Source organism: Sceloporus undulatus, chromosome 2, assembly GCF_019175285.1.
Source record: "Sceloporus undulatus isolate JIND9_A2432 ecotype Alabama chromosome 2, SceUnd_v1.1, whole genome shotgun sequence".
In the NCBI taxonomy this organism is placed as follows: domain Eukaryota; kingdom Metazoa; phylum Chordata; class Lepidosauria; order Squamata; family Phrynosomatidae; genus Sceloporus; species Sceloporus undulatus.
In genome coordinates, this window is record NC_056523.1 from 306393001 (window position 1) to 306411870 (window position 18870).

Below are 18870 nucleotides of genomic sequence, written 5' to 3' on the forward strand. Positions count from 1 at the left end.
TGAACTGGGAACTGCCCCTTTAGCTAAGGTTTCTGTCCTAATTTACAGGCAAAAAAATATGGTACACGTCTTTGTGTATGTTGATAACAATCTGTGAGCAACTAGGATTCGTTTTGAATGTATAACACCTAATTATATCACTGAGGGGTCATACCTAGATCTAGAAACCTTAGGACCTGGGATGATACTGAACCAGCAACCCTGAACCAGCCATCAGACAAAGCTTGTAGCTGTCACCAAAAAAATAAGCCAGGACCAAAGGAACACCCCAGATCAAAAGAAGACCATGTTCTTCAAGTAAGGCTCAGCAGGAAATCCTTGTACATCCTTCCTATCCAGGAAGATCCAATAGCCAGTGTGGGTAGATTCACTCAAGACTGAATTTACTTCACTGAGAAGCTTCTATTTGGTTGCTTCTTTTACATTGTTACAACCATTATTTTCTGCAGCCCAATACACAGGGCAGCTGTCCATAGAGCCCAGCACCTTTTGTCAACATTGATGCAGACCAGAGTACAAAATATATGTGTGCTGTGTTTGTCATTCCTCAAACATGAAAGCTGTTATCATGTAGAATTAGAGCCATGGCTCTAATTCTGGTCACTGGCTATTTATTTAAGTATCTGGTCACAGGTTATAACATTTATTTATTTTATCTGATTTATATCATATCTTTCTCCCTATGCAGGACCCAAAAACGATTTGTACAAACGTTTTTAAAAAATTACACGATAGTTCAGTTATAAAACACAAGGTCCTGTTATAAACACAATATAATACACAATCAGTTCCCAGCTTGGCCATGGAAACCCACCGAGTGACCTTGGGCAAGTCCCATGCTATCAACCTCAAGGGTAGGCAATGGCAAAACCACCTCTGAACAGATCTTGCCAAGAAAACCCAATGATAGGTTTACCTTAGGGACTCCATAAATTGGAAATGACTTGAAGGCACACAATACACACATAAAAGATAAAAACACAACTATCTGCCACTTTATTTATAAACAAAAGGCCTCCCTGAATAAAAAGCCTTTGCCTTCCAGAAAAAGGAAAGGAGATGGGGAGCTAACTGAATCTTCTATGGCAGGGAATTCCATAACCTGGGAACAACCACCATGAAGACTGGATCCCATGTCCTCACTTAGGGTGCATCTACACTGTAGAAATAATTCAATTTGACACCACTTTAAATGCTGTTGTTTCACTCTATGGAATCCTGAGATCTGTAGTTTTACAAGGTCTTTAGCCTTCTCTGCCAAAGAGTCCTGGTGCTTCATAAAACTATAAGTTCTAGGAGTCTGCAGGATGGAGCCATGGCTGTTAAAATGGTGTTACACTGCATTATTTCTACAGTGTAGAAGCACCCCAAATGTCTCTAAGAAGGTGGTGGGAGTGACGTTAAGACTCAGGCAGGAAAATGCAGTCTTTCAGATAGTGTGGACCCAAGCCATATTTCTAAAAGAGAAACCCTATGTTACCATCACATGTCTCACATTCAAGACACATAAAAATGAAGAATGAGAAAGGATTTCACAGGTAGGCCTCTATTCTCCTACTAAATGCCTGCAGAAATAAATGGAAACAAACTTTTCCTGTTAAAATCAATGGTTTCATGCACAATGAAAAATAAAAGAAATATTTGTATACCATTTGCTGGTTTATAGGATTTCTCTCTCCAGCAAGGCCTGATGTTACTGGGATGTTTTAATTAAAAAGCATCATGTTATAGTAGTTACAAAATCCTTTACTAGGATCGCTGTACTACAGAACAAAAGTGACCTCTGGTGGCTACCGAGGGGACCCATGAAAATTTCCAGAAACTGGACTAAACGTGTTGAAGTGTTATATACATACATGCTCTTACAGTGTAGCTTTATACATGGCTACTCCAAATTAAGCCTCCATGAATTCAATGGGTCTTACTTCCAGGTAAATGAGTAAAAGGCTGCAACCTAAATCTATTTCTGAACATTTCCAGCACTAGAGGGGTTATAGCCTAAACAATCTCGATTTATTAAAGAGCCCAAAATGACATACTGTATAAACATTTAAAGCTGGGGTGGGGAATGAATTGCCAAATGACAACTCCCATCAGCCTTGGCCAGCTTGGGCCCGTTCTGCACGGGCGTAAAGTACGTCCCCAGGATGTACTAGGGTTAGGAAAGAGCGTGCTTTACTCACGCCCCTAACCCTAGTACATCCTGGGGATGTACAAAATGGCGGCACCCGTTCTACACGGGCGCCGCTATCTTAATGTAGCGGACACTTAGCGTCCACACATGACGTGGCACTAATGACGCCGCGAGTGCGCCATTGGTGGCTTGCGGTGTAATTAGTGCGCCGCAACAAGAAGCGCCATTTTGGCACTTCTTTTTTGCGGCGGCAGGGAGCCTCGTGGCTTGGCTGCTGGGGCTCCTCGGCGCCGCTAATGGCAGCGGCAGTGGCAGACCGCCGCTTTCAAGCAGTCTGTAATGCACCATAGTCAACATAACGGATGCTGAGTATCCATAAAGTTCCCATCCTTGGTTGAAAGCATTTATATGATGCCTTCCCCATAAAGTTCAAAGGAGTTTACAACTTACATACAATTATAACAAATCAAAATCAGCTGCTTTGATATACCGGCCAATTTATTCATTTCCTTTATTAAGAAGCCACTGCATAATGAGAATCTCAGTGGGAGGTTCACCGAATATTAAAAACACATTAAGACATAAATGTACTGCAAAACTGTAATAAAGTAAAACACAGCATTTAAAAAGAAATCCAAGTAAGATAGAATTCATAGAGTTGGAAGAGACCACAAGGGCCATCCAGTCCAACCCCCTGCCATGCAGGAAATCCAAATCAAAGCATACCCGACAGATGGCCATCCAGCCTCCGTTTGAAGACCTCCAAGGAGGGAGACTCCACTACACTCTGAGGGAGTGTGTTCCACTGTCGAACAGCCCTTACTGTCAGGAAGTTCTTCCTAATGTTGAGGTGGAATCTCTTTTTCTGTAGCTTGCATCCATTGTTCCGGGTCCTGTTCTCTGGACCAGCAGAAAACAAGCTTGCTCCCTCCTCAATGTGACATCCTTTCAAATATTTAAACAGGGCTATCATATCACCTCTTAACCTTCTCTTCTCCAGACTAAACATCCCCAGCTCCCTGAGTCGTTCCTCATAGGGCAAGATTTCCAGACCTTTCACCATTTTAATCGCCCTCCTCTGGACACGCTCCAGTTTCTCAATGTCCTTTTTGAGTTGTGGTGCCCAGAACTGGACACAATATTCCAGGTGGGGCCCTGACCAGAGCAGAATACAGTGGCACTATTACTTCTCTTGATCTAGACACTATACTTTTATTGATGCAGCCTAGAATTGCATTGGCCTTTTTAGCTGCCGCATCACACTGTTGACTCATGTTCAACTTATGGTCTACTTGGACTCCTAGATCTCTTTCACATGTACTTTCATTCAGCAATGTGTCTCCCATCCTATATCTGTGCATTTCATTTTTCTGCCCTAAGTGCAGTACCTTACATTTCTCTGTGTTGAATTTCATTTTGTTAGCTTTGGCCCAGCTTTCTAGTCTATTCAGGTCATTTTGAATCTTGGTCCTGTCCTCTGGAGTATTAACTATTCCTCCTAATTTGGTGTCATCTGCAAATTTGATAAGTGTGCTCCCAATTCTGTCATCCAGGTCATTGATAAAGATGTTGAATAACACTGGGCCCAGTGTTTTGTTTTTCAAAAAAGAAGTTGCTTTGTGCGATGCCACCACTGAAAGGATCCTTTTACCTGTAGTCAGTCACTGTAAAAGAGGAAAAATCTGATACTGGTAGTGGTTGTTTATTATTATTATTATTATTATTATTATTATTATTATTATTACCACCACAACCATTATTATTATTTAAAACAGCATTTGTTTTGGTATACTCTACCATCAGTTTGTGGAACAGGCATAGGGAATTTTTATTCATCCAGATGTTGTTGACATCCAGTGCCTATTACCCTCAGCCAACATGGACAGTAATCTAGAACAGGGGGAACTACACACTGACAACATCTGGAAGAGCACAGATTTCCCATGCTGCTACACAGCCTTGGCTGTTTGGCATTCCTGGAAAAAGATTTTCCTAAGAACATTCTGACCTAGACACTGAAGAGCTTGTCATGCAGCCTGCCCCAAGTATTGCATGTGCACACTGGATAAGCAGGAAAACCTAGTCTTAACAGCTCTGAGTAAACACAGCTGATTCCTGAAACAAAGATGGGTGAATATAGGAAAGCATTTGTGAAGTTGTAACTTATTATGGTGGACATGCCAATATGAGGCAAGCTGCCACATGTCCACATATGCTAAGGAAGATAATTTCTCCTTGTCACATGGATAGGTGCTCTAGATGGCCATTTTTACTAACTGGTATATGTTTATGACGGAAAGCTACCACTGGGAAACTAATCATCTGTGGGCCCATTCCCACTTACATTTAAACCAGTTTTGACACCAGGTGGCAGATTTGACTGAGGCCGATACCTAGTTCCCACCATCTAAGCAAATTATTTCAAGAATTCCTTGCATTCGTGTCTATTTTGACATGCTTGTCGTTCACACTAGCTGGTTATATATATATATATATATGTCAATCATATGATGCACAAGTATGCATCATCAGTGACAACATGGGCTGCTTGCTGGAGTCCAGAACTCCCAAACCTCCTGGGGAACAGGCGGTCTGGGGGCTCCAGGATTGGTGTGAGTGTGTGTGGGGGGGGTGATGCCCAAAATCCCCAGTGGAGAGGAAGCCGAGGGAGTTTTCTTGGCCAGATTCTTCAGAGGAAGTTTTGCCATTGCTGTCTCATGAGGCTGAGAGACTGGAGGCCCAGAGGAGGAGGCAGCCAGATCCTTGAAGGACTCACCAGCCCACATCAGCAGCCCTTCCCTGACAAAAGTTCCCCTTTCCCTCCCTTTTGGGAATCGGCTGGGTTATTATTGCCCAAGGCCACCCATTGGGTTTCCATGGCTCAGTGGGGATTCAAACCCTGGTCTGCAGAATGGAGGGCGTTTTGGAATTCCCCCTGAACCAAAGGTTGGAATGTAGGACAGGTCCTCAAAAACTGGTGAGGGATACACATTTGTACCAGCCCACTGCCTCAGTAATCCCTTCCCTCCATTTTGATGCAATTCAGGTCCTTTGTACCCACTTAGTGAACATGCTTGCTAATTGCTTCTTTTCAAACAAACCACCAAAAAAACTAGTATCAGAAAAGTGTCTTTCTTTAAAGTGAGACAGAACAATCGCAGCTGCATCTGAAACCATTTTCAATGGGAAGAGGCACAAGTAAAGCGATCTGCAAATCAACATAAATCATAGTGGGAATGGGCCCTGTATCTCCACCCGGCAGTACCATGAAGAGTTACCTATCTTTCATACTATCACAGAAATTTTACTGAGCATGTGCATAAGGGGCCAGAATTCTTGGCCAAAAAAGCCCCACTTTGAAATGCATCATTTATTGAGTTCTGTCTGAGAAATGCTGTGAAAAATGGATTGTCTCCCATAGTTCTGGGTGTGTAGATTCTCTGGCATGATTCTTAAGTGGAAATGTTAGTTCAGCCATAGATTCAAAGTGAGACCATCATGTATATAGACCAAGTTAATTTGCAGATCAAAGCATCTAATTTAGGAAGTTGCATGCAGGGAAGATTCACATTTTACATGAGGGATTAAGGTAATTTACAGCCCCAGGATGTCTTCTGGCAGGCGTCAGAGACAGCAGTTATCACCTCTTAATCTATCTATATCAAAATAATCTTTACTATGGAAATTTGATTTAGCTCAGACCCTCAGCTGCTTTCACAGTCCCTTCTGTATAACTTGGGTCTCGAAACATCCATTCATCATAAAGAACAGCCTCATTCAGGTAATTATCACCCATTAGAATGCCTCCTCTATATACACAGCTAATCCCTTTATTCCTGAGTCTTTTTGTGAGTGAAAGGTTGTCTTTAGCATGTGTGTATTTCCTCAATACGTTTATCAATTAATTTGAAATACTTTGTCTCTGCCAATCTCTTGTTTCTAGCTGTATAAACAGGGATAAGATCCTAAATTAATTAATTAAGCTAATTCAAATTCCCCAAGTCTAAGCTGAAGTCTAATATGTCAGTATCATTAAGATACTGCCATTGAGTGCTATCAGGACTCAAACCAGGTTTAGATACATGGCATTTGTGGGCAGATACCAGGAATTAAACCCCTTTTAATTCCTCACACATTTTATTTAATATGCAGTCTTTCTCCTAAATTGGACCCAAGGCGATTCACAAAAGATGCACATACTAAAGACGAGATAACGACTATTTTAATGTCTCACAATGCCCTGAGCAATGCTATGTCTGGGACGGTCCCTGGCACCAATCAGAGATCATTGGGATAAATCCAGTAGGGAAAAAGGCAACTGATATAAATCTATAGGAAACACTAAGAGAAAGAGCACTCTTTTATGGCTAGCTCAGCTAGCTCTGGTTGCAGCGTTCTTTTCTGCATTTCCAAGACTATGTTTTAAATAGCATATATTATGACAGTATCAGTCCTTCTTAAAAACAATACTTTGTTCTGTGATCTGTCAAATCAATAGAAAATGATGAATCAAATATTGCTTGTAAATTAAGTAGTTTTAAAAACTCTATTGCCACTCTCAATAACTTCTGATTATTAAGTATTTTTATGTTCAGTTTGTTCCAATAGCCATTGAATTCCATCCAATAGTCCATCTAAGGTGGCAGCTTCAGTGTCCTGAATCTGTAAAAGCCAAAAGAGAAGCAGATGTTGAGTGTCTTGTTATATAAAACCAAAAAATCTTCCTTCCAAAAGCAAGAAAAGCTGTACAATGGGCAGTAGTTCCTAACCTTTGGTCCTCCAGTTAATTTGACTTCAGCTTCCATAATTCTCAACTTTTTGTCAAGTTGGCTGGGGCTTTTGGGAGTTTAAGTACAAAACAAATGGAGGACCAAAGGTTAGGAACCACTGGCTGTACAGGATACCGCAAGACTGCCATATTTGTGGATATCTTTTTAAAAATAGTAGTGGAAATATGTCTGAAAAGTGGAGAGAGAGGGGGCAACATCAGAATGGAGTGACAAGCCATGAAGGAGAAAATGACAAAATACCTGTTACAGTCTTCTGCAAGGCATGTAGCACAGAGGCTATTAACTTTCCTATGAAGAAAGTGGATTCCTGAAATCAGTGATAGGCCCTGGGACAAGTCATAGAGTACATCAGCCACCTCTGTAATGCTCTGGGATGATCACGTGAAAAGGTAACACATGGGCACACTTGAGGAGTTAAGCAGTTATGGTTCAGGTATGTTGTTATTTGCTTTCAAGTTGACTCCAACTTATGGCAACCGTATTATAGGGTTTTCTTGACAAATCTTATTCAGAGGTTAATTCCTAACTTCATTTGAAGCTGTGAGTCTGACTTTCCCAAGGTCATCAAATGGCTGAGTGGAGATTTGAGCCATGGTCTTTCAGCATCCTAGTCCAACACTCAAACCACTGTGCCACAGTGGCTCATTCTACTAGATTCTGTACAGCTTAAACTGATCCAGCAAGACAATTCTTATATTTCTCCTTGTAGCTTTGCCTTTTAAACCATAATGATACAATTATGGTTTACAAGGAAAAAATACTCAAGGATAAACATAAGAATTGTCTTGCTGGATCAGTTGAGGCTGTGTTGAATCTAGCAGAGCTTGGAAAAAAGTAACCCTTTTTGGTGACTACAACTCCTTGGTGGCCATGTTGATTGGGAGATTCTGGGAAGTTCAGACAGTAATCTTCTTTCAAGTTTTGACATTAGCATTTTATTACAACAGCCAGCCAGGGAATGAACATAATGGGGGAAAACAACCTCTGCAGGTTAGTGGGCCATGCTGAAGTTTCCAAATCACCCTACAAGGGCTACACCCCATTCTGGTCAACAAATCTCTTTTGGTGGTGGCAGCTGGATAACCAGTGCTTTTTCCCATGCAAGGAATTGTTGATTTTATACCTGGATATTCACTGCTTACTTCAAGGCAGACAAGGCATACAATGTGGGGACCATGTGCCTTATTAAGGTGAATCACAATTCCTGGAGACATCCACAGAAGTGTACACCTTTCTTGTGCACCTTCTTTACCTGTATTGAAGTGGGGAAAATGTGACCTTTCTTACCACTGTTGTGTCATCAAAATCCAGCAACGTGGCTGGGTGGCACAGAGGCTATATATTGTCTTCTCCTTGATCTCCAGTGTCTAGTATCAATATTTTAATCTTTATGAAGGAGGCTGCACTTAGGTTATGACTTTTTGCTTTATCAGTTTGCTAATGCACATGGTTTAAAAAACAACAACACATCAAAGCAAGGGGCCATTTACCACCTCATATTAACAGCTATATAATTTAGGGTGAAATCCTATACCGTAGAGATGTGTAGGTGGTGTGAGAAACCACCAGTTCATAGGCCAAAAGGCACACCATGATCCTCAGTCCAGATCTCTGGACCTATCCTCAGGCCACATCTCTCACTGACCCCATTGATATCTGGGCCATTAATATTACTCATTTTGCCCTGCAACTACAAAGCATATGGCATTGTGGTGAGTAAGGGTAAGAGTCACATCCTCTTACAGCCCTGCTTATTTTTATCTTTTGCCACTCACATGGCTGGAACATGGAACCTGCCTGTTTTAATCAAAATAACACAGATCTCAACAGGAAAAAGTTTCCACACTCCTGACATATAGGACTATGCAGTTAATTACAGAATGCAAAGAAGTACTTCCTGAAGTCAGTTACATGATGCAAACAGATCAAAGAAGATAATTTTGAAAAGAGACAATGAGATAAAATAAAAAATACCATCCAAGGTTGGCTAAAGAGGTTTAGTTGCAGCTGATGTGCCATGTAAACACAGGGGATTCTTTCAATCTCAGCATTAGAAATGCAGGACAAAACCAAGAGAGGTCTGTTTGAAGGTCCAAGAGCTGGATCAAGCATTGCTGCTATTCTGGCAAATTCAGTTTGGCGGTTGTGTCCTGCAAAGAGAGAGAAATTTGTTTCAACATCTTCCACCAGTTGCAGTAGTGATGGGAATCACATGACCCTCCACATCTTATTAGATTGCAACTCTCAACATTCCTCACCACTGGCTATACTGACTAGGGCTCCTGAGACTTACAGTCCAATATCTGGAGAGCCATTTGACTCTTATCCCTGAGTGAATTCCTAAAACACCCTTTGGAAAATGCCAGCATCATTCAGATGTCCTTACTTTTATGCACCTCAGCATCTGCAACGTAGATGAATCCATCAATTTGTCCACACATATTTTTAACGTGTTCAATCAGAGTGTACTGTGTTGTGCCATCAACACTGTTTTCAACATGGAACATTTTGTTGATGGGAGTAGTGTCCTCTTCCTTTGCTCTGCGTCTTTCCTTGCTGGAAAAATGCAAAACCAATCTCTTCAGATATTTTGTAAAGCAGGCAAAAGCAATTCTGAATAAAAGGTGTTCAAAACTACAATTTTAGGAAGCATATTTGTATCTTTGCAAGTGCTTTTAACTGTTTCAGATGTTGTTAGTCTCCCTGAGTTCCAATTTTGGTGAAAAGGCAGGATATATTTGAAGCAACAACAATAGGAAACAGCCTCATAATGGTCAGGCCATTGCTTCATCTAGACCATTTCTTTAAACACTGACTGGCAGCAGGCCTCAAGGGCTTCAGGCAGAATGCTTTCCTAGTTATATGGAGAAATCCCTGGGATCCCCAGGTGGTCTCTCATGCATGTTCTAACCCAGGCCCAATCCTGCTTAACTTCCAAAACTGAACAAAACTGGATATGTTCAAGATAGTATATGGTGACTTGATAAGAAGCAACAGCATAGCTGTGGGGAGGGGAGCTATCTTCTGCAAGCTGAATGACATTAGAGAGGTCATTGACATCACTGGCTCCCTGGTTGGAAGAGAGAAGTACTCTCAGGTGGCACTGCAATCACTGATTAGCAGTAGTTGCATGTGCTACTTTCCCTCCCAAGTGACTCTAAGGGAGAACAGTACTGTACAAGGAGATCTCCATAGTTTTCGCCAATCACATATACATTTTGCCTCTTGGAAAAATGCTGTTCAGCAAGTACAACCCTCAATCCCTGTTGTGCACATGGAATGAGTCATGCAGCACCCAGGATGTGGTCAAACACTTCCCTGAAAGAAGCTTTCACAGAGAAAAAACTTCTTAAAGTAGGATTTATTTTTCCTTGCAAAAGACGCCATATAAAATGTACCTGGTTCTTGAGTACAGTGTTAGAATGTTGAATTTCTGGCTGTTCAGGTGAAATGTGACTCCTGATCCAATCCCTGTTTGAAGCCAGTGGAGGAGAAAGAAAATACTTTTGAGAACAGATCTGAAACACCCATGGAGATCATTAATACTGTAGAATCCGTACAATACCTAAATAACAATACCTATTGATAACTGAAGGCATATTTTTCATTTTGTTTGAAAGCTCGAGTTCTCAAAAGTAAAACTATAGGATCCTCAGATACTTCAAAGAAATACAGACTTTATTGTTCTGTAGTTCCAGCCTTCCCAGACATACAGTAGAAAACCTGGAGTAGGTTATCTACACCCAGCCCAGGATGTTCCAACAACCATGGCCCATATCTGCTGCAATAATTACATTTCTGTCCTGTAAAAGACAAACACTCTCCTCTCCTCAGTGTACTGTGACAGATTCTGCCTCAATGCAGGGCTCTCTGAAAGCTTGCTGTTAGGATATTGGCAATAATCAATTGTGTATCTACTGTGTAAAGTTGGTCTCCTCTTCCCATCAAGAAGCACTCCTGGAATCCTGATCAGATTATAGATACACAAAGTAGCAGAGACACTTCTCCGTCAAGGTACGTACTTATAAAAGCTTTGGGATATAAACTCAATTGCAAAAGAAACACAAAGCTACAAGTATAACAAAGATATATTTCATATGCAAGCTATAGCAAATTAGTGGAGCAGTTAATAGTTCCTCTTCTAGCTAGTGACAGATTTACTGGCAAGGAAAAATTGTACTTCTGTGCAAATAAAGGTTGGGCCTTTATATGAGGGTGCCATCAGACACATGCATGGCTTCAAAGACTTTAAAGCCCAATAACTATGATAGTCCCCCAAACCACTTTCAAGCCTTAGTAATAAGAAGCATGTGATAAATGTTCCTGTTCCTATAAAACGGGTTATAATAATACAGTATTGACATGATTAACATGTGTGTATGCAGCTACCTAGATTAACAGGTCTTAGACCCTTTGTATGAACCATATGCACCTACTGATCACAGGCTCAACTTTAACATATGAGTTTGCTTATTCAGAATTCGCAGTACCAGCTTTGCATCACTTTCCAGTTCCCCTTTCTCGTTATTTTTGCTGTGAGGGACCATGTATCTTCTTTGTTAGTCTCTTGGCAACAAGTTGAGCTTGGTTGAGAGAAGATGTAGTACTGGGGATGATGTTTTTGTGAATGCAACCAGCCATGAACTCCTCTAAATCATTTTCTACTTCAGGCAGTTGCAAATGGGCAATATTTCCCACAGTCTTCCCACATCTCTGTGTCCAAGGAAGCTTTGGCCTTCTGTACCTCAAACAGATAGTCTAAATCATTTTTTTTTTTTTTTACAAAGCAGCTCTCTAGTTTCTATAGACCTCCTCCACTACATCCAGGGTGAATAGTGAGTTCTTAGATCCTGCTGCAAACCCTGTCAGAAAGTTCCATAATCCTTACTTGGATGGGTAAAAAGAGAACAGACTGGGTGAGGCTTTAGATTTCCCTACCTCTCCTCATTATGGGGAATAAATATAAACCCCACTGGATCAATGGGAGGGTACTTATATACTTCCATACATAAATAAATGGAAGATAAGTAAATACATCTCTCTAAGACTACTACTTCTGCGCTTCCACTATATCAAGCTCTGACCAGAAGGGCTTGGGATGTCTTGGAGGCTCTGATGGCAGAGTTCTCCAATGTAAAAAGTAGGGATAAGAAATTACCATGTATTTGCCTTGAAGGTATACCAGCCAGTGGCAACATTTCTGGACTTGTCATCATTTTGTGCACCAAAGATTCATCCAGATCTTCTAAACCAGGCCCAAACATAGCAAAGCGAGGCTCAGCCTGTGTAATCAATGACTGTAAAAAGGATGCCATGGCTCCATATGGAGTCTGCCTGGATTTCAGAGATCGTTTGCAACAGGAATAGCAGTTTTTATACCTGTGTAAAAACAACAACAAAGCTGATTGCAAAAGTATATAGATGAGTTATGCATTTGCCAGCACAGTCAATGCCTGTTATGCTGAAAGGCTTCAAAACAGTAGGGGGAAATACAGAGTATATTAAAACAGCTTAGACTAAGCAGAGATGAACCAGATATCAATCAGGTTCCCAATATAGGTTGAAACCAAATTTTGCATGAAATTATAATTGTTTGGATTTAAACCCAGTGTCCAAGAGACCCATAGTACAATCCAATACATATCTATTCAGAAATAATCCCCATTGATCTGAGCGAGGCTTACATGAATTGGATTGCTTTCATTTGAACACAGCATGATTTGCTTCTGAGTACGTTTGTGTAGGATTGTTCTGTCAGAAGATACTTACACTTCCATGTAATCATATGAGGCACTGCTATGGAACTCAGAAAAAGGTCTGTTAAATATGTTTGCATCTGGGAGTGATTTCCAATCAATGGTATGCCAAGAAGGAACATCCCGAATCAGAAAGTATCTCCAAAGTAAGGGATCTCGGACTGCAGTCCTCCAGTAGCAACTGGTACTTCCCAAATAACTTAGATCTTTGGGTGTCAGAAAGGACATAATGTATAATTTTACATCTATCTGAAAAGAAGAAATTTAAGAACATAAGAATACGTCCAGCAGAGTTTTCTGTCCATGTACAGGAAACCCACTGGGTAACATTGGGCAAGTCACACTCTCTCAGCCTCAGAGAATGGCAAGTGCAAATTCCCTCTGAACAAACTTGCCTAGAAAACCCTGTGATAGGATCACCATAAGTTGGCAAGAACTTAAAGGCACTCAAGAACAGACATAATTAAGAATTTAAAAATGGCAAAGCTTACTGTGTCGAAGATATCAGAACAAGTTCTTTGTAGTTAAAAATAAGATGCTCTGGTTTCCATGTTGGGAAAAAGGTGGGATTTAAATCAATAATATAATATAACAGTTGTGCCTTCAAGTCATTTCCGACTTATGGCAACCCTAATAATATATTATAATGCAGGCACAAGAATATGTGCATACAATGCATACATAAAAATAATTAACTGACAACCTTCATTACAGCTGAAACACCTCAGTCATTTTAAAATTATATATACAAAATTAACAGAAATAAATTATTAATAAAGAGTTGTTATTGTGTATAAGAGAGGGAAATAAATTGGCAGTCTTGTTGAAGGCAGGATTTTTGTCCTGAGACTTGCTGTCACCTCATTTTAAGCATAAGTGCATTTGTCAGCTCTTCCAGTTGTTTTGGCAAATAAACCATAAAATTCTATGATTCTGTATGTAACTTAGCATGTTGTTGTTAACTACTCTCGAGTTGGTCCCAACTCATGGCAACCCTGTGGATGAGACATCTCCCCTCTATCTCCCTGCTCAGATCCTGCCAATCCATGCCTGTGACTTTTCCAGTTGAGTCTATCCATCTGAAGTGAGGTCTTCACCTCTTTTTACTGTCTTTCCTAGCATTATCTTCCATGTTGCCCCCTCCTCTCTCCTCATTGTTTTTGCAATTTTTGCAATTTTGTGCTAGTTGGGAACTTTTTAGCTGGATTTTAACTGTTGTAAAATTTTGTATTTTCTGTATTTTAATTTTGTTGTATATTGATTGTATTGTGTTTTTGGCTGTTGTGACCTGCCTTGATCCCAGGAAAGGCGGGCTAAAAATAAAGCTTTTATTATTATTTATTATTGTCGTTGCTGTCTTTTCTAGTGAGTTATGTTTTCTCATGATGTTGCCAAAGTACGACAGCCTCAATTTAATCATCTTTGCTTCTCGGGAGAGTTCAGGCTTTATCTGTTCAAGGACCCATTTGTTTGTCTTTTTGTCTGTCCATGGTATCCTCAGCACTCTTCTCCAGATCACATCTCAGACAGATTGGTTTTCTTCCTAATCACTTTCTTGACTGTCCAGCTCTCACATCCTGTACATGGTGATGGGAAAATGGCTTGGACGATTCTAACTTTAGTGTTTAGCTGAGTATCTTTGCACTTTAGGATCTTGTTTAGTTCTTTTATGGTGGCCCTTCCCATTCCTAGTCTTCTTCTGATTTCTTGACTGCAGTCTCTGTTTTGATCAGCATTCAATCAAATCCAGGATTCCAAAGGATGGCGCTAAAGTACTTAGAGTGGTGTCAAACTGCATTATATCTACACTGTAGATGACAAAGGCAAATCCTTGTTGAGATGCAAATGGACTTTAACTTTCCTGGACTTTGAAAATCTTCCAGTTGCCACATGGCCAGAAGGAGGAGGTCTGCCTGCTAAAGAAACCCTCCTCATAGCCCCTTAACTAAGGACAGAAAGAACAAAATGTAGGCATCTGACTAACATCTCCACTTTTCTCCTGTTTGGTTTGTAACATCTTGCCTGATGAAGAAGCCAGTGGAGGCAATCACTGTTTGGTAGATTTTTCTTTGAATATTATTATTATTATTATTATTATTATTATTATTATTATTATATTTATTTGTACCCCCCCTTTCCGCCAAAATTGGGATTCAAAACACCTTACAGTCTAAAAACACAGTACATTCATCTCTCCACATTTGCTGGGGTCAGGGGCACAGGATCCCCGTGAATGTGGAAAAACCACAAATAACAAAAATACTGTTTTTACCTGAGAGAACACCTCTCTAGGGATCTCTAAGTCCTCCAGTGCAACCCTGTGGTCAACATCTGGCAGGCATTGACCATAGAATTGCGCTGGAGGAGCTACAAACACCTAGTGGAGTACGCTCTCTAAGAACCTCTAGGTGCCTTCAGCGAGACCTTTGGTTCAAGCTGACCATAGAGTTGCCCTGGAGGACCTAGATATTCCTAGAAGGAACACATTGACAAAATCCGTGATTAATCAAATTTGCAAAAGTCAAAGCCGCAGATGCGGAGGGACGAGTGTACCGTACAACCAAAAACTTACAAAAATGACAGTTAAAAAGGAATTTGACTACTGTAATAATAAAACAGATCATTTATTTAAAAACAGAATATAATTAAAAAGATAAAAGCACTTTAAAAAAACCATACACTTTAAAATAATGCAGCACCTCCCAGGTGAACCCTCCTCTGAAGAAACTTGCCAAGGAAACCCCATGATAGGTTCAGCCTTTGGCAGGGTGACCAGAAGTCCTCACCGCAAAGGAAAACAAGGCACTGCAAAATGTGGGACATTCAAGGAAAACGTAGGACATTACAAAATACAAAGCTAAAAACACTCATATAAACACAAATTCATGCGTAGTCATGCTCAAAATGGAGGACATATTGGGATTCCTTCTGGACAGAAGGTCGAAATCGAGTACAGGTTCTGGGAAAGGAGGACCCCTGGTCACCCTGGCCTTTTGTTGTTGTGTTTTCAGGCCTTGGTAGACCAGATGTCCTCCTTTTCCAGGACATGTCCTACATGTCAACCTTTTCTCCAGAAGAAATGCCAAAATGTCCTCCATGTTGAGCATGGCTAAGAAGTATAAATTTACATGAGTGTTTTTTAGTTTTTAATCTTTTCATGTCTCATTTTTTTTTGTTTAATGTCCTACATTTTACGGCGCCTTGTCCTCCTTCCGTTTCTGACTTGTGGTGAACCTATGGTGGGGTTTTCTTGGCAAGGTGTGTTCAGAAGGGTTTTTAGCCATGCTTTTTAACCTTTGTGTATTTTAACATAATGTGATGCTATACTGTTTTTCAGATGTTATTGACCATTTTAAATCTTTATTGTTAATGTAAATGTTGTTTTTAAAAATGTTTAGGTGGCATAGGAATGGAATAAAATAAGTAAACAAATGGACAAAGTTGGTCTTTGCCATCCTCTGAGGCTGAGAGAGTGTGCCTTGCCCAGGGTCACCCAGTGGCTGAACAGGAATTTGAACCCAGGCCTCCAGAGTCCTAGTCCAACACTCAAACCACTAGGCCACACTGTCTCTAAGTTGGAAAAGACTTGAAGGCACCCAGCAACAAAATGGTGGTAATAATAACATCTGATGCTGGTGGGCGTGGCCAATGGGCGAATGACGTCACGCAATGAAAAGGGGGGGTCCTAAAATCGTGGCAGCCAATAAGGACGAAGAGGAAAAGAGGGCGGAGCCAAAAGCGAGAGGCGTCCCTCCCTTCTTCCAATAGAAGAGGAAGAGCCAATACGACGTAGAAGGAAATCGTCACGCTACACTCTTATTTCACTTTTAACTGCCCTGAGTGCCTCCTGTTGCATTCTGGGGTTTGTAGTTCAGTGAGGGTCCGAGCTCTCCGGCTGAATATCCCAAACGCCCCTCCCTGAACTGCAAATCCCAGGATGCAGCTGGAGCAGTAAAAGTGGAATAGCAACCGCTAAATTACGAGTGTATAATCTTCAATGCTATGGTCTGAGGGTTGGGCTATAGTATCATGACTCTGGGGACCTGGGTTCGAATCCCGACCTTTCGAGGGGGTGACACTCTCTCAGCCTCTGAAGGAACTTGTCCAGATCCCAAGTCGGAAAGGGCTGGAAGGGGGCTCACCGGCAAGGCCTCCAGGGCGCTGGGCGATGGCGCCGCTTGCCCCTCCTCCTCCTCCTCCTGCTGTCCTTCTTCCCGGGGCCCCCTCTTCTCCCTCAGCAGCAGGCGGAGGCTGTGGCGCAGCGCCCACTCCAGGCGGCCCCACTCCCTGCCGCTTCCTCCTGCGCCGCTCTCCGCCATCGCGTCCCGGAAGCCTGCCTCGGCGGCGCCGGCTCCAAGGGCCCCGGGACCAAGGCGGGCCTCAGCGGGAGAAGGACCGGACACAACACCCAGCCCAACCCCGTCTCCCGCCCAAGGCCCTTCCCAGCGCCACCGCCCCAACACCGTTGTGTATTTACCTCTAACACACAACTATACACACATATATAAACACACACTTATGTGCACAGATATACACTCAGACACACACACACACATATATAAACATATAGAGACATACATACGCACTCATGTATACATACATACACACATTTATAAACACATACATGCATACATATATAAACATACGTATACATACACACACATACATTTATAAACACACATATGCAGACACACACACACACACACATATACATACTGTACTTAAAAACTGAGTTGAAGACCATCCTCTCCAGGGAAGCATTCCCAGGCATTGCGTGATTGTTATCTGATGTTTTTAATTTGTTGCCTGCCTTATTTTACTGAACCCTTTCATGTATTATTTATTATGTATTATTTTATATGTATTATGCTATTATTTCGTAGAATGTAATCCAGGGGCAGGTTTATTTATCTATTTTACTGAATGTATGTACAGCGCTATATAATATAATAATAATATACTCACATATACATATACACATATATACAAACACAATGTACTGCCTTGATCCTTTGGAAAGGCAGTATATAAATAAAATTTATTATTGTTAATATAAACACATATATACACACATATACATACATACACACACATATAAAACATACACATACACACGTATATAAAAACGCATACATTCATAGACATACACATACACACAATACACACATATATATACCTACATATATAAACACACACATATGCAGACATATATATATACACACACACACACACACACACACACAGCTGGGGAGAAGCTGAAGCCTGCAGTTCCATAGGCCACTCTAAATTGGGTGGCCAGACGTCCCCCTCACCTCAAAGGAGGGCATGGTACTACAAAATGTTGGACTTGATCAAATAGGTTAAAAACCATGCTTAAATTCATGCTCCAAATGGAGGGTATTGTGGATTTGCTCCTGGGCAGAAGATCCAAATGGAGGAACTGTCCTGGAAAAGGAGGCTGGCTGGCTGGCTGGCTGGTCACCCTGACCTGACTACAAAGGAGGACAAGGGGGCTGCAAAACTTCAGGCAGTCAAGAAAGCTGAAAACACTTGTATAAAGCGTCATGTAAGTGTAAATGCAAATAAGGTAAAAGCAGCCATAGAAGTGTACATTCGTTCTGCTTGGCCATGCTCAAAAGGTAGGGCATTGTGGATTTCCTCCTGGACAGAAGGTTGAAATGGAGGGTGTGTCCTGGAAAAGGAGGACGTTGGGTCACCCCGGTCTAAATCCTTTCCAAGGCTGCCTCTTTGTTCATCACAAAGAAATGAAACAACCCTCCTTTCTTCCAGACAGGAAAAGCAGAATATTTAAAAGTCATAAAGGAGAAAACAAGGCTTTGTTCTTATTAACTATGATTCTAACTTCCCTCAAGTTGACCCCCAACTTGTGGTGACCGTGGATAAGACACCTCCAAGCTCTCTAGATCAGGGTTTCTCAACTCAGGTTCCCTTGAACTCTAGGGTTCAACAACACACATTCACTTTTTTTAGTTGTAGGTAGTTTGAATGCAGAGGCTCCTTGAGACCTTAAAAATATTTCAAGGGGTCCTCCAGGGTAAAAAAGAAAGCAAGAAAGGCTGGTCTAACTAACTTCTCCTGCGATCAGCCTAATGCAGATCTATGAATTGTGTGCGGTGGGAGAAATGCATGTTAGGAGTGGAATATGACTTGGCTGGCTGGCACCTTAGTT

The 18870-nt window shown here is 41.3% G+C and overlaps 1 protein-coding gene across 1 annotated transcript; it reads right to left on the reverse strand.

Moving 5' to 3' along the window:
* Positions 1–6334: 6334 nt before the first annotated feature.
* FBXO4 (F-box protein 4) lies at positions 6335–17095 on the reverse strand. The gene is made up of 7 exons (XM_042455208.1): positions 16823–17095; positions 12694–12929; positions 12083–12303; positions 10323–10395; positions 9311–9480; positions 8899–9074; positions 6335–6796 (listed from the first exon to the last, which is right to left on the reverse strand). Exons 1-7 carry the CDS (start codon positions 16997–16999, stop codon positions 6710–6712), a joined length of 1140 nt encoding a protein of 379 aa, XP_042311142.1. The 5' UTR covers positions 17000–17095; the 3' UTR covers positions 6335–6709.
* Positions 17096–18870: the final 1775 nt, after the last annotated feature.

What these genes read in the sequence shown, in the direction of transcription:
- FBXO4 (XM_042455208.1), bottom strand. Translation starts at nt 16,999, where the DNA reads ATGGCGGAGAGCGGCGCAGGAGGAAGCGGCAGGGAGTGGGGCCGCCTG. An exon ending in ACACTGTACTCAAGAACCAG is followed by an intron (nt 9,481 to 10,322) that starts GTACATTTTATA and finishes GCATTTTTCCAG; the next exon opens with CAAGGAAAGACGCAGAGCAA. An exon ending in AGATGCTGAGGTGCATAAAA is followed by an intron (nt 9,075 to 9,310) that starts GTAAGGACATCT and finishes CTCTCTTTGCAG; the next exon opens with GACACAACCGCCAAACTGAA.